Source organism: Mauremys reevesii, linkage group 1 (genome assembly GCF_016161935.1).
Source record: "Mauremys reevesii isolate NIE-2019 linkage group 1, ASM1616193v1, whole genome shotgun sequence".
Lineage (NCBI taxonomy): Eukaryota > Metazoa > Chordata > Testudines > Geoemydidae > Mauremys > Mauremys reevesii.
The window spans coordinates 319,922,178-319,937,690 of NC_052623.1; the positions used below are offsets into that span (position 1 = coordinate 319,922,178).

General features: G+C 41.6%; 1 protein-coding gene across 13 annotated transcripts in view; it reads right to left on the reverse strand.

The window, feature by feature from the left end:
- The window catches only part of POT1 (protection of telomeres 1), a 177,642-nt gene that overhangs the window by 155,221 nt on the left and 6,908 nt on the right, over positions 1-15,513 (reverse strand). For 6 of the 13 annotated variants that reach the window (XM_039511181.1, XM_039511113.1, XM_039511109.1 and 3 more), the window contains 3 exons: positions 9,945-10,069; positions 4,787-4,859; positions 2,098-2,189 (listed from right to left, as the gene is read on the reverse strand). In XM_039511181.1, the coding sequence (XP_039367115.1) occupies positions 2,098-2,189; positions 4,787-4,859; positions 9,945-10,058 (279 nt within the window). In that variant the 5' untranslated portion in view covers positions 10,059-10,069. Of the gene's footprint in view, positions 1-2,097; positions 2,190-4,786; positions 4,860-9,944; positions 10,070-10,508; positions 10,547-10,907; positions 10,996-11,903; positions 11,988-15,513 lie in introns of those variants that run through there. The other 7 variants (XM_039511119.1, XM_039511110.1, XM_039511150.1 and 4 more) reach the window with 5 other exon arrangements.

The window sequence follows — 15,513 nt, forward strand, 5'->3', positions numbered from 1 at the left end:
TCTTATGAGGCATGATTGTGGCAGCAATAGGGTAATTACTAAGTTTTAATTACCTTCCTTAGTAATTACCTTCGGGGGTGTATGGGGTGTCCAGGGAGGGGTGGTACCTCTGATGGGGGAACATGTCATACCCCTTCAGGGGTGGTCCGTCCAGTTTGGTCCCCACCTGTCACCACTTGTGGCTCCAAGTAGCTGCAGCATGCGCAGTGGCCACACCCCGGGCAACGGCTTCGACAGGCCGGCTAAACCAGGTGAGTGTAACTGATGGGACTCAAACCCTCAGTGAATTAGGGATATGCCTACCCTGCATGCAACGTCAGCTCCGGCGGACTGGATGAAAGAGATCGCTAAGATCCAACGGCCAAGAAGGCGGTTCTGCAACGCTTTGTGGACAGCGAAGGGCTTGACGAGGCACGAAAGACGTCAAGGCCATCCACTGCAACTAAAGAAGTTACCAGTTGTGACGATTTTTTGTACATTGGTGTCTGGCTTCTAAGGTCGAGAGAGTGGGATTGCTCCCGTGCAACGGCTCTACCACTTTCACGCACAGGTCCTGTGCAAATCTATCCACGCGAACTTCCCATGCACCATCTGCAGCAAAATGTGCACCTCTAGAATTGGCTTGTACAGTCATCAGAGGGCACACCATGAGACCAACAATAGATGATCTGCACAGATTTGTCATCATCGGATCGATGGACTACCAAGAAGAATTACCTTCCCCTGAGATCCATTCATACACAAAAGAAAGACAATACAATTTTTTTTAAATGTGACATTAATTTAGTCACGTTAAGAATGTTTAAAGTGCCAGGACCTCAAGAATTTGAAAGCCTTCGGTGTAGCCCTGGAAACCAGCAGCTTCCATCCCACCTTCCTCTTGGTCTGATGAATGAATCTTTGAAGCTGATATGGTTTTGTATTAAAGCTTCATTCGAGAAGGACAAGTTTATTTTTTTTTTTCCTACTGAGAGCCAAGTTTAAGTCATAACTTAGCTTGGAGTTAAAAAAAAAAAAGAACTAGCTGGTCTTTAACAGAGCAGAGCTAGCCCCGTACATATGCATTTCATACACTCCACAAACACAGAGCAACACAGGCTGAAGCTACCCATTTCCAGACCCGCCTCGAAGGGTGGTGGGTTGTGTGCGCATGCATGCATGTGCCCTCACAGGTTAGCACAGTGGTAAAATATAGTGGCAGAGTTATGCAAAGAAGCTTGCCGAGCACGTTACCCAAGTCATTGCTATTTCCACACTAAATTCACGCCGACTTTTGCTTTAAATTATTTACTTCAGAAATGGTGAATCATTAAAACGAGGCTATGTACCGGATTCCCTTTTTAGTTTAACTACTGATCGTCAAATCAGTTTACTAAAGTGTCATCATCATCCAAGCTAATTGATATTTAGCACATTAGTTGTTTAAAATGGTTTTATCTTCCTTCTTTAGGCCCATAACAACCAGACTCTTGTGCTGATTGAACTTAACATGCATCTCACTGGTGAGATTAAACCAAACTTGTAACTCTGCTGCATTATGAAGACAGCAGCCAACCAGTGAAGGAAGTGCTATATGTGGTTTTATATACAAGAGGTAGGCATCAGTATTATATTGAAGGAATATTTTACTGCTAGATTCTTTATCCATACAGAGTAAGGTACACCAATTATATGCAGAAATAGTAAGAGTTACACAATTTTAGGCATTTGCAAAACACTGTTTGCTTGATAGTGTCATTTAAATCAACTCAGTGATGAAATCTACTATTTACATCAAACTACAACATAAATATTACTTATTTTCATAACTGGGCAGCCTCTGAGTCACCAATATTCAGCCCCATTCATTTGCTAGGTAAACAGGACAGTATTATGACAATATAAAATAACCAAGGTCTTAGTTTACTTTTTGAGTTAATAAGAAATTAACATAATCAAAACTATGTTTTCCTTTCTAGTTAATATTTCTAACAATGGCTCAATATGTCTCTTGAAAATCTATTTTAAATGACAGCCATAAAAACTAGACAGAATAGTAAATTAAGCTAGATCTTTAGAAAAGCCTCTCAGAAAGAGGAAGAAATAAAAATGTTTTACCCCTTGATGTACAACTTTTCCACAATCGTCTGCCAACCTTCCAAAGCATAAAACATTGATGGTGCTGGTCTTTGAACATGAATTCTCTGACTCTATAAAGAGAAGCAAAAACAATCCAGATTACTACAACCCTTTTATACCAAAATGGTGAGGAAAAGTCTCTACAAAAACATTTTTCTATACAAAGTGGAACACATTTTTATTTGAATAATGAAAACTGATTTTATATATATATAAAATATTTTAAAAGGCACAGAAAAACAGCTATAAAAACAATACTGGCTATATGAAATAGAAATTTTTCATGTGTCTGATCACAATTTAAAATGTGCATGTACAGAGAATCAATGTATATTAAACACAGCTTCCACTTGGATGATTTATGTTAGAGATAGAATACACTACCAAGTTATATTTAATTATCTGTATTAGCAAAGAATATATTATATCACTATTTTATATGGAGACAATCCATGACTTGAAAAAACTCCTTTCACCCACTGGTAAGTACCAAGAAGTTTTCCCTGGGGAGCTGGGAGACTTAGGTATGAATATCTGCTATAATTAAGCTTTCATTTTAAAACATATTTCTAGCTGTTTTGGTTACAGAAATAACCATCCATGTGTGAATCAATACAGTCATTTTCTTGAAACTTTAAAGAACTTCAGCGCCTCTGCTGAGGCCCACAGATATCCTGAGCTGCAGCAGAGTGAAATTAACAAATCTCTGGGGAGGTTTCATGCCTATACAGAGGGAGAAGGTAGCAGTGAAACTGACAATGACTGCATCAATTTCACCTGCTGCTGCTAGGAGCATCAGCACTACAGATAAGTTTCATCTACACTGCATCCTTTTCAGGGATGTATAGTGTACATACTCATGTAGCCCCTGTAGCACAAGTCCAAACAGCAGTGTAGATAGTGAGGCATGGCTTATGTGAGTAGAATAAAGACATGCTTGAAGGGTGTGTGTGTATATACTCAAGTACGTATATACTCAAGTACACACCCTATAAGACTCTCTACTCACCCAAGCCATGCTTCCCCATCTACACTGCTATTTTTGTCCGTGCAGTGTCCTGCTGCTTCCCCATTGATAGAGCCTTTCTCTGCTGTCTCCCCTCTGCCAGAGCTTCTCACTGGATCACCTAGCTGCACGCTGCAGTGTGGACACAATGTGCTTTTCACTCTAGCATGTAGCTACATGTACACAACACACTGCTGAAAGTAATGTGTAGTGTAAACATAACTAGAGAGTAGAGGACAAGAACCACAAAATAACCCTTCAGGCTGGAGAGGTAGAGTAATAGATTAGCACCCCATTCCCTATCCTCATGCAACAACCAGGAGACAGAGAGGGAGTCGAGTAGCAGAGATTCTTCAGTGGAAGACAAGATAGGGGTGAGGAGAAATAAAGTGTGAAGGAGGAAGACAGAAATAAAAATATTTTCTTCTGGGCCATGAGAGGGACTTCAAAACTTAGACACTGAATTGCAGTGGCAGATTAATGATTTTGCCGCCCCTAAGCCCTGAAATAATTAATAATAAATAATAATAAATTGCCACCCCGGCCCCATATGAACTTGTTTTAGTTTTTTTACAAATTCATTTGAACTAAAATAAATCTAAATATCATTAAAATAATTGAACATTTACAAGTTTTATTATAAATAAAATTACAAGTACAGCGGACCCTTGCTTGAATGCGCGTCCGTATAGCATGATTTCGCTTACAGGGCAGGACCGCGCATGGATCCAAAACTGAGAACTGCTTAATTTCTTCCTTCCGGTCATATTATTAATGTTTAGGATTCTCATCAGTACGTTTACTAAATGGCATCATGCCGTCATTGGTGGTTTCAGTACGTGCTATGATTGGTAGAATCGCAGCGTCACTGATGCTGCGATTACAAAAATGCTGCTATTATAAATTTGCCACCTCTGCAAATTTGCCGCGCTAGGCCTAGGCCTAGGCCTTGTTGGCCTAGGCGATAATACGCTGCTGCTGAATTGCCAGAGTCCAATACAAGAGGTACAGCCCCTGAGCAGCATCTAGGAACACCATCTGCATTCTTTCTCCACAGGAACTGGGAGAGTTGGGCTTCTCAGCAGTTGTTTCGCATCTCACTGGCAATCTTTCCCTTCCTCATCTTTTGTTTCAGCTTCTAGCTGTGTAGTTTAGTCTTGACTACTAAATCTCTCTTTTTTTTTTAATCCAAGTCAACCTGGAATAGGACTCAAAATGTTATACATTATGTCTTCTGTCAGCACAATGGCCACAACAAATGCTTTGTTTCCATGTATCAACCAATCTGCTCTGGAGGATTACTAATGAATTTGATACACTTTGCTCTTCAGTTTTTCAAGTGGTTACAAACGAAAGAAATGCAGCATTAAGATAGTACATAAAAGTAATATATTGCTGGAACAATCTATAACAGATTACAAGGTTCTATAACTACAGGAAGTCTGTTGAAGCACTATAGTCACATTGTTTCAAATGACTCAGTGGCTTGCAAATTTAAAACACCATATTCTGAGGGACTGTATACAAAGCTTTTTTTTTTAAGCATTGAACACAACAAAACAGCTCTTTTCCAAGGTTTATTAATACTGATATAGCAAAATTTTAAAAGATGCATTAGTAACTTCAGCAAAAGCAAAGAATTGTATGTTTAAATGGGAATACCTTGAAGTACAATCTTGAAAAATTCTGTTCCATTTACAAGTTTAGTTAAAGGGTAGGAGAGAATAACTGTTCCCTGAAATGAAAGAAGAGACAAAAAAATTTTTGTTGATTAACAAAAAACTCTAAAATAAAGCCATGAGCAACTCTGGGTCACTGCAACAGAAGTAACTGGTAGATGCTTCAAATCACAAAGCCAACTTTTGGTCTGGAGCGTCCAGCATGAATTAACGTTATCGTGGCCTGACAAACAGATTGTGGGGGGAGGTTTAGAGTAATTTGGTGGTCAAAATTGGTACCATTATAATTGCCAAAATTAGGCTATCCTAAAGACATTAGGCTATCCTTTAAAGACATTAGGCTATATGTCTTTTGCCCTCATTACTCCCCTTGGAAGGCTGTTCCAGAACTTTACTCCTCTGATGGTTAGAAACCTTAATCTAATTTCAAGTCTAAACTTCCTGATAGCCAGTTTATATCCATTTGTTCTTGTGTCCACATTGGTACTAAGCTTAAATAATTCCTCTCCCTCCCTAATATTTATCCCTCTGATATATTTATAAAGAGCAATCATATCCCCCCATAACCTTATTTTGGTTAGGCTAAACAAGCCAAGCTCTTTCAGTCTCCTTTCATAAGATAGGTTTTCCGTTCCTCGGATCATCTTAGTAGCCCTTCTCTGTACCTGTTCCAGTTTGAATTCATCCTTCTTAAACATGGGACACCAGAACTGCACACAGTATTCCAGATGAGGTCTCACCAGTGCCCTGTATAATGGTACAATTAATTGGTCTTTGACTACTAGCGGTAAATATGCCCAATGGCTTGTGATGGGATGAGGTGGGATCTGGGTTACTACAATTCTTTCCAGAGTGTCTGGCTGATGAGTCTTGCCTACGTGCTCAGGGTTTCGCTGATCGCCATATTTGGGGCCGGGAAGGAATTATCCTCCAGGGCAGATTAGCAGAAGCCCTGGGGGGCGGGGTTCGCCTTCCTCTGCAGCGTGGGGCACGGGTCACTTGCTTGAAGATTCTCTGCACCTTGGAGTCTTTAAACCATGATTTGAGGACTTCAGTGGCTCAGACACAAGTTTGATACAGGAGTGGGTGGGTGAGATTCTGTGGCCTGAATTGTGCAGGAGGTTAGACTAGATGATCATAATGGTCCCTTCTGACCTTAAAGTCTATGATTCTATTAAATGTCATAGAATGCACATTTTAATCACCAGCAACTGCTAAACCAGGTTTTATAAAGCTACTTGAAATGTCTCTAAAAGTACCTGAAGAAGTTGGAAGCCTTGAAGGTTAAGTACTTGCACTGCTTCAAATTAGGTGCGCCTGGCTGATATAAATGATCATTTTGCTCCAAGCACTCATGCAGCGTCTGGGCACATCTTACCATGGTGTGTGTGTTTTGGTTTGTTTTTTTTTCCCTCCTTTCTTTTTGTGCCTCAGTACTCAGAAGCTTATCTGTGACTTCTGGTAAAGTGACAAACTCTAGTTTCTGACATAAATCAAGTGGGCTTTCGATTAGTCTGCCTCATCCTTTACGCATTTCTACTGATGAAGATACATACTATGTATTCTACATCCTTAAAATTACATTTGATAGTTAGTGACAAAATTACACCATTGTCAGGTGCTGTACCTGTCTTTGGAAAAGGAGCTGTCCTAATCCAAGTGTCCTACATAGCAAAAAGTATCAGGAAACCAAACACTGCACATTACAATGACCAACAAGGAAAGCAATACTAAGGGCTTGTCTACACTACCGGGGTAAGTTGACCTAAGTTACGCTACTCCAGCTATGTGAATAATGTAGCTTAGGTCGACTTACTGCGGTGTCTACACCACGCTGCGTCGACAGGAGACGTTCTCCCATCGACTTACCTTATTCCTCTCGTTATGGTGGAGTACCAGAGTCGACTAGAGAGAGCTCTACATTCGATTTACTGGGTCTTCACTAGACCCGCTAAATCAACTCCCACTGCATCGATCGCAGCAGCGTCGATCCCTGATACATGTAGACATAGACTAAGTATTTGCATTGACGCTGCAAGAACTGTTTGTACATGGCTTTCATTGGAGTAGGTATGAATCTCCCCACTTTCTTTCTTCCTCAACTACCACTAGAAAACTTACGCTCCTAAAGCTCCTCCCCAAATGTTCCCGAAGAAGTACAGGACGTGTGCCGAGAAGTTAAATGTGTTCCATTAAGTAGTATGTGTTTTGGGCTTTTGCCCAGCACGTGCTCACTTTCACAGCACTGTCCCTCATGTATCCAAACACCTTTGTGAAAAACTTTGGGAAAATGGTTTACAGTGCATAGTCTCCAGAATAACACATTCCAACAGAATAGCTTGGACACTCATTTCAGCTGTCAGTTCAACTTAAGAAAATCAAATTTTTGTCTGATAATATTTTAAAACTTATGCCTAAACAAACATCTAAAATTAGTGGGTCTACTTTTGCAGTTTAGTACTTTGTATCTAGTCAGTTTCACCGATTCCCCTGTGCAGTCAGTTTCATACAGCAAAAGGGGAGGGGACCTTTTAATAAAAAATAAAATAAAAAAAAAACTGGAAAATGTGATTGTAAAACTACAAAATACAGTGGGGAGACTCAGGTCAGCTGTAGCAAGAGTATTTAACTAGACTAAATTCCATGTTGCTTGTGTTCCTTTTAACACCTTTGCTGAGTCAGGATAAATTCATTGAGGACAAAATGAATTTAGACATTGGCCAGAAAAATTAAAAATTGATTCAGCTCGTTTCCTTTTAGCTCTGCAACATGGTAATCCCTCTAGAGAGTGGTAGTAACTATGGAGTTCAACCACTGAGATGATCTCAGTCTATTTTAGGGTTGCTCACAGCTAGCCATGCAAAACTGGATTCTCCAGAGCACTTAGCAATCAACATTGCTTCCTCAACATTAAAAAGGATGAGTTTGCTAACTGTATTGTTTTGTGCCAAACAACTCTTTCATGGTCACCTGCTTATTCCCAGAAGAGGCTGCAGCAGAATCAAGCTCTCTCAATGTGAGACAAGCGCCCTAGGTGATTGTATCTAGCTTCTCCTGTACAATCAGCTAAAATACTGCACTATCACCAGACACACTAAATATTCTGCTTTCCTACGGCAGATGTAGATTTTGGCAGAAATATTTCCTAAGTTTGAATCTGCTTTTGTCTGCCTCAACATTTTACTCCATGTCCAGTAATTCTGTACAGTCTGTCAGGTTTGCTTGCAGAAGTGGCTGTTGCTTGGCAGGCTGAAAAGCCAGAGTTTATATACTGCAAAGAGCACAAAAATATCCATATGTGGGAGGGGAGGAGAAACCCAGAACTTAGGAGAATGTGGACTCTTTTTTTGCCACCCAAAAGACTTTAGGGGGTGTGGGATGTCATGTCCCTTTTCTCTTCAATTTTCAAAATATTTCCTCTCATCCTCTTGGGAATATTCACTCCACCTCAAGAAACTGCAACAAGAAGCCCTTCCCGCAGACAAAACCAACAAGGACATGGAGGATTGAAGACAACGAAAAAAATTTAGAGAAAGGAGGCCAAGACCTCTCTTGGCCACCCACACAACATGATAGCACTTAGGAGAACTGAATTCTCTTTCTTTTAAGCTCTTGTGTTTTCCCCTTTCCCCCTATTACTCTCAGTCAGGGGTGGCCAACCTGTGGCTCCGGAGCCACATGGGGCTCTTCAGAAATTAATATGTGGCTCCTTGCATAGGCACCGACTCCAGGGCTGGAGCTACAGGCGCCAACTTTCCAATGTGCCGGGTGGTGCTCACTGCTCAAACCCTGGCTCTGCCACAGGCTCTGCCCCCACTCCACCCCTTCCAGCCCCTCCCCTGAGCCTGGCATGCCCTCAGTCCTCCCCCGCTCTACCCCCAGAGCCTCCTGCACTGCACAAAAAAGCTGATCAGGAGGTGCAGGGATGGAGGAGGAGGCACTGATCAGCGAGGCAGCCAGTGAGCAAGAGGCGCTGGGAGTGGGGCGGGGGGCCATGCAAGGCTGCTGACATATCATTGTGGCTCTTTGGCAATGTACATTGGTAAATTCTGGCTCCTTCTCAGGCTCAGGTTGGCCACCCCTGTACTCATTGATCTGGTCTGCAGGTTCAGCCCCCCGCAGAAACAACAATCAGGCCAGTTGGCTTGTGCTAAGATCTCACTAGCATCCCCACACCTTAAGGGAAATGGATCTCTATATTACATCCGCCTCACAGGCCTTTCCCTGAATGTGCACAGTATGCAAAACAATGATAGAAAGTTTGAACTGCATGGCTTGTTTGGCTTTTTCTTCTAAACACAGATTGTTTTTCACAGCAGACCTAATGAAAGTTTAAGATATTGATTCCCATCCCCCAAGTGTTTGGGATGATAAAACGGATTTAAAATTACATTCACAGAAATCTTATTAAAGTAAACATTTTGATAAAAGAAGAATGCAATATGGCCTCACATTTTAAGAAATAGATCTAAGGTGTCTATTTCACTAACATTCTGTGCCTGAAGCTGAGAACACACTCCTAAATGTGAACTGCTCCATACCCCCTACATTTCCCAGTCTGGAACAACTAACTACTTGGCAACCAAACACTGCTATTATCAATGTAGCACATTTTATGGCAAGGGAATAAAGAGAAAAAACAATTACATTTTGATGTGGCAGCTGCTATTAGAATAATTGTCTTCATAAAACTGGGAGATTGCATTGCTTTGTACAAGAAATGTGAAACGCCTTTAAAAATCACCAGACCAGAAAAGTGATTTTTATCCATAGTACTGTCATTTTTGGTTAGGTGATTTTTGTTGTTTTTTTCCCTTTGTTTGATTAGTTTATTTAATCAAAGCCCCAAAACCACTCTCAAAACTGCAATTTTTTGGAATACAAATCCTATAAAGAAAATGGTAATGTGTTTTATATACATTATCTATAGTTAAATAAGAAAATCCTTCAACATTTAAATCTACACAGCGTAAAACTGCCAACTTCAGTGGGGCCAAGATTTCACTCAAAGTGTGTAAACAACTACTTAGATCCAGTGAGGATATACCGATGCCAGGGCCATGTAAGCAAGGCTTATGCATGCCTTGTACATTTAGCATATTTTTTTTAAGATGAACAACATGCTCTTGCTAGTAAGTTACCTGAAAGTATTTGTTGGCCTGATCACAACCCATTTGCAGGTATTTTAAATCCACTTTCTGCAGGTGGCTTGGTAGTAGATTTTCGGGTGTGCCATCAATGACCTGAACAGGCATAACTGCTTTATCTAAGTGAGATTAAAAATAAAAACACCAATTAGTCACATATTACTAACTTGTACAGTAAAGACACAATTAAATCTTGTTGCAACTTCGGTTTGAATATGAAGCCTCTTCAATTAAGCTGGAGTTCAGCTGCTTCATTTGGCATATTTATAATCTTCTATGGCAGATGAGCTCAAATACCTTACCGATGTTAGCAGGATGCGAAGCATATCAAAGGAGAGCTTGCCTGATGCTAGGTATCAAGTTAAGCCTCTTTAGTTCACAAGCTTTCCAGTATTTGTTTTAAGAATTCATTTTATATTACGTTTTTCTAACAAAATAATGCTCACACATAATACTTAAAACAGAATAATGAGTATCATCTTCCCATAAAATCCACATAAAATACTAAGTATCAGACTCTGACCTGGGAAGCCAGAATAGATATTTTTATGTCCTTACCAGCAGTTTATTGCCATACAAAAAAGCTACAACAATTTCTGTTGGTAAAAAAAAGTCATATGAAGTGTAGCATGAATTTGGCATAAACACAACTTTAATGAGATTACAGAACTTTGTGCACAAGTTCTCATACAACTTAGACATAAGAATAATCATAGAATATCAGGGTTGGTAGGGGCGTCAGGAGGTCATCTACTCCAACCCCCTGCTCAAAGCAGGACCAATCCCTAACTAAATCATCACAGCCAGGGCTTTGTCAAGGCTGACCTTAAAAACCTCTAAGGAAGGAGGTTCCACCACCTCCCTAGGTAATACATATAGTGATTTAATAAAAACTAGACTCAACTGATTTTTCAAGATATCAGATGATAAAATAAAACAAAATTAACTAAAACTTACTTCTTCATACTTAGTCTTTTTGGAAGATGTCCACTATGATAGAACTTGCAGTCCTATTAGTCTTGTCCTTCCACTGGTTTCAGGCAAACTAACCAAAATACTTGATATTTTCTAACTCAGAAACCACAATGTAACAAAATCTTTCATTTACAAGATCATACTCAATGTTATACTCTTCAATAAATAGAGTTTCATTGAATGATATATAGCAGGGGTGGGCAAACTACGGCCCGCAAGCCAGATCTGGCCCGGGGGATTGCCACTCCTGCGGCACCACGGGCCCTGCGCCGCTCCTGGAAGTGGCCGGGACCACGTCCCCGTGGCCCCTGGGGGGGGGGGGAGAGGGCTCCACGGGGAACCACAGCCAATGGGAGCTTTGTGGGAGGTACCCACAGGCAAGGCCAGCACACAGAACCCTCTGCCCCCCTTTCCCCAGGGGCCACAGGGATGTGGTGCCAGCCGCTTCCAGGAGCGGCGCGGGGCCAGGGCAGGCAGGCAGGGAGCCTGCCCTGGCCCCAATGCGCACTGCTGTCGCTCCCGAACTGCTCCAGGTAAGCGGCGCCAGGCCAGAGCCCACACCATGAACTCCTCCTGCACCCCAACTCCCTGCCTGAGCCCCCTTCTGCACCCCGACCCCATGCCCTGAGCCCCTGCCACACTCCTTCCTGCACCCCTGCCCTGAGTCCCCTCCTGCACTCCACACCCCCTCCTGCACCCCAACCCCCTTCCCTGATCCCCCTCATACTCCCCTCTGCCTCAACCCGTTGCCCTGAGCCCCTTCCTGCACACCGCACCACCTCCCATACCCCACATTCCCTCCTGCACCCCAACCCCCTGCCCCAGCCCTACATTCATGGCCCTGCATGCAATTTCCGCACCCAGATGTGGCCCTTTTTCATCTCACTACTTAAGAACTCTTAGAACAGTATTTCATTTTACTTTAAGAGAATTAACTGTTTTCACTATTTCAGTCCATTCAAATTGCTTGTTTCCTACCATTTCTTTCAACTCTAGGCTTGTTGAATCATCACATAACACTTATGATCCATTTTCAGTATTGATCATAAGCTTTTGCATTTTCTAAAGTAAAAATGAGAAACAATAATGAATTAATCATACTGAAGACTAAAAATCACGCCAGTGCATATGGAGCCAGATGTCTTGTCATCTCACAGTTTTCTAGCAATTCAAGACCCCCAGCAAGTAACAACTCCCCCTACTCCTTCCCAAGTTAGTTCTTTCCTTCCTTCCCAGCAGTTGAGTCCATCCACTATTCACACCTCCCTCACTGGTCATCCACTCCTGTTCCCCCATCTAAGCTACATCTACACTGCAACCCAGGGTGTAATCTGCAGCTCATGTGGAAGTGCCCATGCTAGCTTTAATCTAACTACCTCGCTAAAAAGAGCAGTGAGAATGTGGCAGCACAGTCTAGCAATGTGAGTATATGCTCGGGAGGGTCAGGCAAGTTTGTGCAACCATGCCCTTGTACTGAGCTCTTGTCAGACCAATAAGCCAAGGCAACTGCAGTGGGGGAAAGCTTGACAGTTATTCCTCAACCTGGTTACTGTACCTGGGACCACTTCATTTCTTATACCTGTAGTGCAGACCATCTACAATTGGCAGTAAAATATGTTCTCTGAGTTTTTAGTCCAGTTTTAGAACTTTGGCCCTAAAAGATTCAGTTAACTTCTAACTACAGTAGAACCTCAGAGTTACAAACACCTCAGGAAAGAAGGCTGTTTATAACTCTACATAAAACATTATGGCTGTTCTTTCAAAAGTTTACAACTGAACATTGACGTAATATAGCTTTGAAACTTTTCTGTGCAGAAGAAAAATGCTGCTTTTAACCATCTTAATTTAAATGAAACAAGCACAGAAATTAACTTACCTTGTCAAAAAAATGTTTAAACTTTCCCTTAATTTTTTTAGTAGTTTACATTTAACAAAGTACTGTACTATATTTGCGCTTTTTTTGATCTCTGCTGCTGCCTGATTGCATACTTCCCGTTCCAAATGAGGTGTGTGGTTAACCAGCCAGTTTATAACCCTGGTGTTCGTAACTCTGAGGTTCTACTGTATCGATATCAAGTCTTTCCTTCAGACAATAATGAGTTAAAAAGCAATACCAGTAAAATCAATTTTTGGGTTCTTTACCTACTGTATCCAGGCAATGAGGTATGTATGAGAAAGCACAGTATATTCTAGTCTGTCAAATTAGCCCTCACTTCAGAATACTTACTCCTTACTTTGGGGGAATGTTTTTGTTTTGTTTTTTAACGCTGTAATGCAAATTTTGAAAAAATACCTTCTATAACCAAGTAGCAAAATGAGCTGGAATAAGTAGCACAACTTCAGGAAGCTCTTGATACCGAATCTCACCAGTTTACACAGTATCCCACTAACATACAGAATAAAATGATGAAAATACTTCCTAGGCCAACAGTGCAACTGCCTTTTTCACTACTTTCTTCCCAATAAAGAGGCTTGACAATGTATAAAAGACAATATACAGAAGTCAGTGTCAATAATGTATAGAATCCTGCACATAATACTCAGAATATCATACACTTTGAACTACAAAGAAGGTTAGACCCACATTTATGGATCAAATAAACAAGCAGACACTCCTCGGCTGACAACAATTACATAGACTTATTTTGTTTAGCTTGGGTAGATAAAGAAAGCAACTTTGAAAACAGTGATATTCTAAAACACTACAAGGATTTTACAGTTGAAATATCCTATGTTAGGAGGACCTAAAAAAAACAGTGGGTGAGGAGACGGAGGTGAGTGGAATGGAGTATGTAGTAGAGGCTTCCCCTACCAAATGAGAAGGAGGAAACAGATAGGAAGAGAATCTCAAACCCTCCTCATTCTAGTGCTGAAGGCAGAAGATGTGGGCTTCTGCCTAAATAGTCACTCCTGGAAATCACCAAAAAAGTCCTGATGCTTGGTAATCCTGCATAAAAAGGGGCATCAGGCATCTCATGTGACAGTCACACATTTGACAGGCCTGTCATGCATTCTGATATCTCAGCTGCATTCTCACATTTTGCTGAGCTGTATCTATTGGGTTTCTGGGAAACTGGGCGGGCGGAAGCCCGCCCAATGCTAAAGGATCCCCCCCCCCCAGCCTAAGGGGAGGATCTACGGGACCTCAGAAACCCACTAATTTCAGGGGACAACTAATAAAAGAACAGGGACAGGAGTGCGGTCAAAGGGTCATAAGAAGGGAGCCTGACGGGGACACCGAGCAGAGAACCCCGGACAGCGCCCACTGCTCCTCGAAGGCATCAAGGGAGCCAGTGGACGCCGCCCAGAGGAACTCCGCCCGGATACGTGAACAGACTAAGGACCGGAAACAAGCCCCACAGTCACAGGAGTCTCCATTGGCCAACCTCCTCTCCCTGGTTAGGAAGGCAGAAAGCATGGGCCTGCAGTTCTGCCTTTTGGCTGCCAGTTGCAGAAGCCTGAGACAGATGAGAGTGTGGATAGCAACAGAAGTGTTTATAACCAGTAAAAGACACTCTCCTATAGAATCTGGAATTGAAACCAGGATTCCAGAGAGTCTCAATATTCCTTTTTTGACTAGCAAATAGCTGTGAAACCTATTGGCAAAGTATGTATCTCATCCCCTTTTGGTAGCTTCTGGCCCACACAGAGGACAACAGCATACTATTGGCTAGCATTTAGTCCATTAGCTCGAGTAGTAGAGGTCTGTGCTGTGGATTTGAAGGTCCAAACCCTGCCGGATGACTCACGTGGAGTTTATTATGGCACCCACATGATGAAATTTCTGTATTTTACAGGATTGTTTTAAATTAGGATGTTACAGTAAAAAAACTACATAAAAAGAATATTATGTTTGCAACATCAAGCAAAGTTTGGAAATGCCAAAATTAAGGTTACTCAGGCAACCTTAATTTGGCCCCTTGTGCTTTATTATACAGCCTTTAATTATATGATTGCATACTCTCTTTTCCCCACAGGACCCTTGCCTTATTTCATGCACAGAATGGACTGTGCTCTGGGAATAATCTGGGTTCAGTTGTTAATGAGACTGTTGTCTGTAGGACTCCCTGCTTCATTTGTTGCAGAAGGTGGAAGGTGTGTAGTGAATGAAGCTGAGGACTGCAGGAAGATAAGGAGAGTCTCATGGTCAAGGCAGTTGAATGCTGTCCTGGAGAATTAGATTCTATACCTGCCTCTGGCACAGAGTTCCTATGTGATGTTGAGCAAAACACTCACAAACATTTCATGTGTGTTCCTCATTTTCTGAGTACACGAGTTGAGACCCTGGTATCTGATTTGCAGAAGAACTGAATATTCACAGCTGCAACTGAAGGCAATGAGAGCTGTGCTTTGAACATACACAGTGCTAAAAAGTAGTAAATGCTCTGAAAAATCAGGTCCAAAGCATCTCAGATTGGGTTCCCAGAATTAGTGGATATCTTTTACATTAAAGTATCTGTGCCTCAGTTCCACATTTATAAAATGGGGATTCTACCACCTCACAGGGGGATTTGTGAAGATTAATGTTTGTGAAGCACTCAGATATTATGAAGAACCACAGAAAAGTCCATGAGGAAATTAATAATTC